Raw genomic sequence first — 7,550 nt, 5'->3', positions numbered from 1 at the left:
TTCGCCCCAGTTACAAGCCAAAAACATCAATCATATACAACATTAAAAAAAAAAAAAACAAACCCAAAAACAAACAAAAACAACAACAAAAAACCACCAACAAACAAATAAAGAATTATTCAACAACAACAAAATAAAGACTGGGGAGGGATGAATATGAATCGTACGGGGAAGGGGAAGGGGGGGAAGGGGGGGAAGGGGAAGGGGGGGAGGGGGGTTGGTGAATTGCGGGATGGACGGTTATGATCAAGGTTAATTAATAAACGAAAAGCGGGGATTAGGGTGGTGGGGAGGGGGGGAACAAGAGACCCAGTCTCAACCCATTCCTGTACACTTGAGATAGATCCTTACTGCAATGGTTCGGCCCGGAAGCTCTTACTGCTGTGTGGAGGGCCCGCAGCGAATACAGCTGCCTTTCATCGCGGAGACTGGGCTGTCCGTGTGACGAGAAGATGAGTACTGGTTCTTTTCCATCACATTTTTTTTTCTTTTCTTCCACATGGCGTGACGATATCAATCAGTCCATACTGACCACTGGATTCGGTAAGTGCTGACCATTTGACACAAGTCTATCACACACATCTGATACAGTCTATCGTGATGATATAACCAAGTCTATTCTCACGGTCTGAAAACCGGTCTGTCGAGACACTCCAAATCAGGCTATTCTGTCGACCTGAATCACGTCTGTCATGACCATCTGAATCAGTCTATTCCGATGACCTGAAACAGTGTGTTCTGCCCATCTGACAAAACGATCTGATGTCTATAACCAGTCTGACGATCTGCTTCAGTCTTACCATGACGATCTTATTCAGTATGATCATGACCATCTAATCCAGTCTTACCAGGACTATTTTATTCAGCCTGATCATGACGATTCTATTCAATCTGTTAGTGACCACCTGATTCAGTCTCACATGGACCATCTCATTCAGTCTTACCATGACCATCACATTCAGTCTTACAACGACCATCTCATTCAGTCTTACCATGACGATCTGATTCAATATGATCATGACAATCTGAAGAGATCTGATCTACCAAAGGAAGACAAAAGAGACCTGGTCTACCAAAGGAAGAAATGCTGAACAACACGATGAAAAGGAGGTGGCGATGTATATATTTTTAAAATATTCTTCTCATCACATAAAGGTTCAGCGAGCAAATGTCAGTGAGAATGATCACAATCTGTTTTCGTTGGCAGTCGAGCATCATCGCTCATTTGGCAAGATAATCATCACACCGAAATATTTATGTCAGTGAAGAGTAACTTGACATCCTTCTGATTTATGAACTGTCTTGCGTCTGTTTCGATCAACACGTAAAAGTGCATGTGTGTGTGTGTGTGTGTGTGTGTGTGTGTGTGTGTGTCTGTGTGTGCGTGTGTGTGTGCATACGTGCGTGCGTGCGTGTGTGATGTGTGTGCGTGTTCAAAACATGCTGTTATCATCAAAATGGTGTATAAATCCCTTCACTCTAATTTGTTCCAAAGAAAACAAAAGCGAATACGACAACTGTGACATTATTTTGGGGTGGAGCTGGGGGTCTGTTTGACCAACCTGGAACCCCCCGGTCCATAACTGTCTGATTTTTTTCATTTTTAGCAACAGTCAACCAAACAACGCGCGTGCTATGCTCAATTATTAGAAAAGATAAACTGGATGTCATTCTCCACTTCCCTCTCTCTCTTTCACCTCCACCCCCCCCCCCTCACCTTTCCTCCTCTCAGACACACATAAATACTGCAAACGGCATGATACATGCCACCCAAAGTTTCCAGTGACCCCTTTCCTATTTCCCACACTGGCAAACGCACCATAGACACTGCGGCAGAATCTGTGACACGCACTACACACGAGCACCATGCAAATCGATCAGTCCCTGTCACGAGTTACTGAACGCACACAAGACACCGCTATGGAGAGGGCATGGGGGCTGTGGGTAGGGGGTAGGGGTGGGGGGTAGGGGGAGGTCACTATAACTCCAGTTACATGTATTGAAGGCATTGTATACAGCAAAACAGGTAGATTATACTCCTCCCCCCCCACCCCCACTCCACCCTACCCCCCCAAAAAAGAGAGAAAAAAATCACGCACAAAGCTGACAGTGAAAAACGAGCATAAAGAAGAATTGTGTGGCTTCGACTTACTGAGAGAGCACAAACACCTACTTGCTGTTGAACAACGCTAAAAGGTTACAGGTTTAAAGACCCCAATAGCCATTTCGGCCATCGGGGGGTGGGGGCAGTGAATTCATATCCACTGTGTCTCAATGGCTCGGCACTGGAAGGTGGGGGCTAAACCCTCTCCTTTCCACCGCTTTAAGACTGCCATAAACGTATTACGTACGTGCATAGTGACGTCACTGATGACGTCATCAGAAAAAAGGGGAAATAGCTCTGGAAGTTTGAAAATTCACAGTTTTGTCTTGAGTGGTATATTTCCAGACCATTTTCTCAGTTTTAGGCCTGTTGTTTTGGATAATGTTTTACGACCTGAAACACCACTTTCTACTGTTTTTCCCCCTGGCACTGAAGGGGTTTTCAACCTTCCCCGCCCATTCACACGGCCAGGGCGGAGTGAGGGAAAATCGGAGGAAAGTGCCTTTCCCAAAGGACACACCGCACAGCCAGCATGCCGAGTAACACTGGATCACAAGTCCATCGCCTGGACTGATCACCGTGCCACCGTGCGCTTGACCTCCTTCTTCTTCTTCTGCGTTCACTCGTATGCACACGAGTGGGCTTTTACGTGTATGACCGTTTTTACCCCGCCATGTAGGCAGCCATACTCCGTTTTCGGGGGTGTGCATGCTGGGTATATTCTTGTTTCCATAACCCACCGATCGCTGACATGGATTACAGGATCTTTAACGTGCGTATTTGATCTTCTGCTTGCATATACACACGAAGGGGGTTCAGGCACTAGCAGGTCTGCACATATGTTGACCTGGGAGATCGTAAAAATCTCCACCCTTTACCCACCAGGCGCCGTCACCGTGATTCAAACCCGGGACCCTCAGATTGACAGTCCAACGCTTTAACCACTCGGCTATTGCGCCCGTCGTGCGCTTGACCAAAGGAATACATCCTTACATGTGTTGCTGCATACAATGCCTTCCACACGTACAGTTAGAATGAAAAGTCCCCACACCTGGTTCCCGCCACCCCCACCCCCCACACATCCACCCCAATGCAATGTGTGGGGAAGTTCAGTGGTGGCGGGGGGAAGAGGGTGGGTGGGTGGTGGGTGGGGGGTGTGGCCGGTGCAGGTCCGATTCGCCTCTTCCCGTTTTGCCTGCACTCTTCCATCGTGCTGCCTCCTTTAAGGGCCTGACGAGGGTTTGACCCTGTCCCGTTTCGCCCACTGAGCTGCTCTGTCTGTCTGTCTGTATATAAATAAATCTCCCTCTCAACACAAAGAGACTGGGTCAGCAATAAAGAAAGTGAGAATAGGCGAATCGGGATCACTAGGTTACTAACAGGCGAATCAGGACGTCGTGGACACAAGTACCGTCAGAGGAAGAAGACTGTCTCGGCCTTTTTTTTTTTTTTTTTTTTTTTTTTTTTAACGTTGCCCAGCCGCTTCAGAAAAATCCGGGCGTCTTTGAATATAGAGCACAGTTGATCTCACTTGGTCCCGCCATTCCCCACCACACCTCTCACCCCCCACCCGTCACCAGTACCCCACAGCACTGTGCCCACAGTTTTCAGTTAAGAGGTGGCGGTGGTGGTGCCATGGACAGCAGCGGAAGAGGAAGAGGAAGAGGAGGAGGCGGGGCCGGTGGGTGCCTTGGCCTTCTTGACGTTGCTGAGCCACTTGAGGATGCGGGCGTTGCGCTCCACGGCCGACGCTTGCAGCTGGTTGCGCTCGTACGACTCGCCGTCCGACGCGTTGTCCTTCTCGCTGCAGCGGGACAGCGACAGGGCGCTGCAGATGCTACGGGCGTCGTACGACTCCAGGGAGCTGATGCTCTCGAACACCACCTCCCGGCCCTGGTACTGCTGATACTGCTGCTGCTGCTGCTGTTGCTGTTGCTGGTGCAGACTCCCTACGTCACCCACCCCGGACCGCTGCTGCTGCTGCTGTTGCTGTTTCTGCAGCAGGGGGTCGATGACCTCGCGGTCCATGCCCATCTGGGTGAAAAACTTCTCCAGGCTGGCCCCGGCGCTGGCCCGGCTCGTCTCCGAGGACACGTCCGACCCCGCCGCGTTGTGGTGGTGGTGGTGGTGGTGGTGGCCGTGTGGCAGGTCAGAGAAGGAGCGTGGCACCAAGGGGTTAGGGGCGGTGGTGGAGGGGGAGTAGGGAGCCAGGGGGGAGAGGCTGTTGTAGGCTGTGGTTGTTGGGGGGGTACCACCATCACCACCACCACCCTCGGCCAGGCATCGGGGGGACAAGGTGTTGTTGTTGTTGTTGTTGGCGGCGGCGGGGGTGGTGGTGGGGGTGGCCGTGACCCCTGACTCCCCTGACCCCGGCACGCACAGCTTTGGGGTCAAGGCCGGCGAGGGAGGGGAGATCACCATGGGGGTCGCCGACGACACGGGGGCCGGGTCCTGTCTGACGTCATCAGCTTCTGTGCCCTGTACTGACGTCATCGTGTGTGTGTGTGTGTGCAGGGGGGTGGGGGTGGGGTATCGACTTCCGACCTTAACTCAGTCTCTCTGGAGAGGACGACACAGCAAGAGTTACACAACACGTGGACCGCTTCCCACACACCAGTTCACTCGTGTTGGGTCAAAGGCAGCCTGTCTGTGTAGCGTCTAGTGTTTAGTGTGTAGTGACGAGTTCAGTTGTGGCCACTATAGTGTTTACTACAACTGATGACGGTGGAAACTCCTGTGTGTACACCAGCTGCTGTTGACGTAATCTCGGTGTACAGAACTGATGCCCGCAGACGCGTTTACCTTCACTTTGGTACTGATGCCAGTTGACGTGCGTACACTCAACAGGTACTGATGCCAGTTGACGTGCGTACACTCAACAGGTACTGATGTATGTAGACGTGCGTACACTCAACAGGTACTAATGTATGTAGACGTGCGTACACTCAACAGGTACTGATGTATGTAGACGTGCGTGTCCTCAACAGGTACTGATGTATGTAGATGTGCGTGCCCCCAACAGGTACTGATGTATGTAGACGTGCGTGTCCTCAACAGGTACTGATGTATGTAGATGTGCGTGCCCTCAACAGGTACTGATGTATGTAGACGTGCGTACACTCAACAGGTACTGATGTATGTAGACGTGCGTACACTCAACAGGTACTGATGTATGTAGACGTACATACACTCAACAGGTACTGATGCCAGTAGAAGTGCGTGCCCTGATGGTTGTAGACGTGCTACCCTCAACAGGTACTGATGTGTGTAGACGTGCGTGCGTACCCTCAATAGGTACTGATGCACTGATGCGTGTAGACGCGCGTGCGTACCCTCAATAAGTACTGATACACTGATGCAAGTAGAGGTATGTACCCTCAACAGGTACCGATGTGTGTAGACGTGCTTGCGTACCCTCAATAGGTACTGATGCCAGCAGACGTATGTACCGTCAACAGGTACCGATGTGTGTAGACGTACGTGCGTACCCTCAATAGGTACTGATGCACTGATGCAAGTAGACGTATGTACCGTCAACAGGTACTGATGTAGTAGGCAGGTCGAGGTTCACACCACCCAGGCAGCCTCAGTTCCTGGACCTGGAACACCAGAACGTGCAGGTAGATGAAGCCAAAACATGCACTCACATATATACACGTGGTCTCCAATGTGTGCGTTGTAGAACAACGGTGGGTATAGCAGCAGCGGCGTGTCAACTTGTCTGAAACAGTGCATGCGAGAGGTCAGCCTTGGAAAGTACGGTCTACCCGTGTATAACCAACTGAAAACCAAGTAGGTTCAGTCCCAGCTCGCAGTCCCAACAAGTCCATGTGGAACCTCGAGTCAACATACACACTTGAAATCACAGCAGAAGTAGTATCTTTACTGTGTTTAGCAACTCATGCGTGTGGACAGGAACATGTAGCTTGCATATGCAGACACCATGCACTGCAGAAGTCTGAGGACTTCAAAACACACTGCAAGTGAAGGTGCTGACAGCAAGTGAAGGTGTTGACAGCAAGTGAAGGTGTTGACAGCAAGTGTTGCTGTTGAAAGAAAGACGTCGAGTGACTGAATGAGCAACACCAAGTGACGCCACACACGAAACAGACTGAAGTTAGTCACGAAGAGGACGTCAACAAGACGTGGCAAACTCCACACACCATGCGCTCTCGGTGGAAACCAGTGACCCCCCCGTCGGATCTCTGCTTACAAAGAAAGCAATCATTAAAAATCAAGTTATATCCCCCCAGTCCTGTTGACAAGATAAACTGCTCTTTAAGTGGTCAAATCAAATGCAACACAACCATCACATTATTCCCAAGTCCAGTGGATCGCACAGCGACTGCCGCGACAAAGTCAATATCCTCTAGTCCTGTTGACAAGATACATCAATGCTCTTCAGTGGTCAAATCAAATCAAATCAAATCTAACCAAACGATCATATTCCAAAGTCCAGTTGATCACACACCCGGGCTGCTGCAGCGCAACAAGGTCAAAGCAAGTCAAATAAAAACAAAAAAAAAAACATTTTACCACGCAACCGCTTCCAACGCAATTGATCCAACACCGATCGCTTTCACAACTTCGTCACATCACACCAGAATCACATCAAATCAATCCGCACCCCCCCCACACACACACCAGTCAACTGAGCCACAGTTTAGGTGGACCGGGATTCACACCGCCCTGATCCCTCCCAAAATAGGCCCAGTCCTGCTGCGGCATGCCAACGAACACGTGCAACATGTTCAGAGAACAAAACAACAAGTGTTGGTGTCAAGCAACCCCAGACACGCACAGTCAGATAGATGCCAGCACAGCAGAACAGAAGGCAGAGGACTTGGGTGGGGGAATGGAAGGAAGCAGAGGTGAGGGTGAGGGTGAGGGTAGGGGGCAGTGGGGGTCTGGGGGTGGGGGGTGACGTAGCGAGGCGACACTGATGTCACTGGCGTAGCGCCGGGTCCGCTTTTCTTTGTGGACTCTCCCTCCCTCCCAATCTTTCTCTCTCTCTCTCCCCCTCCCTCTTTCTCTCTCTCTCCTCTCCTGCCCCCTCCTCTCCTCCCTGAAAACGGCAGCTGGTTTTGGTCCGTGCCTGTCTAGGGTTGGTATTGATTTTCTTCTTCACAACAACACTACATTGCCCTGCCCTGCCCTGCCCTGCCCTGCCTCTTTCTCTCTCTCTGTCTGTCTGTCTCTCTGTCCCTCTCCATTTGTCACAGGCTGTCTCCAACCCCTCTTGCTCTCCCTCTCTCTCTCACTCACTCAATTTGATTGTCACAGTTTGTCTCTGTTTCCAACCTCTCTCTGTCTCTCTCTCGTCCCCCCTCCCCCTTGCACGCAGTCTCTGTCTCACTGTCTCTACCCCCACCCCCACCCTCAGTGTGTGTGTGTGTGTGTGTGTGTGTGTGTAAGTGTGACACCTTTTTCTGTCAAAGTCTGTCTC

At 50.8% G+C, this 7,550-nt stretch overlaps 1 protein-coding gene across 1 annotated transcript; it reads right to left on the bottom strand.

The window, feature by feature from the left end:
• Positions 1-3,715: 3,715 nt before the first annotated feature.
• LOC143294561 (uncharacterized) lies at positions 3,716-6,853 on the bottom strand. Its single transcript, XM_076605937.1, has 2 exons — positions 6,790-6,853; positions 3,716-4,335 (listed from the first exon to the last, which is right to left on the bottom strand). The coding sequence occupies exons 1-2, from the start codon at positions 6,851-6,853 to the stop codon at positions 3,716-3,718; spliced, it is 684 nt and encodes a 227-aa protein (XP_076462052.1).
• Positions 6,854-7,550: the final 697 nt, after the last annotated feature.

The sequence above is a fragment of the Babylonia areolata genome, chromosome 20, assembly GCF_041734735.1.
Source record: "Babylonia areolata isolate BAREFJ2019XMU chromosome 20, ASM4173473v1, whole genome shotgun sequence".
Classification (NCBI taxonomy): Eukaryota; Metazoa; Mollusca; class Gastropoda; order Neogastropoda; family Buccinidae; genus Babylonia; species Babylonia areolata.
The sequence above is the reverse complement of the archived record's forward strand: the minus strand, read 5'-3'. Positions and strand labels throughout refer to the sequence as shown.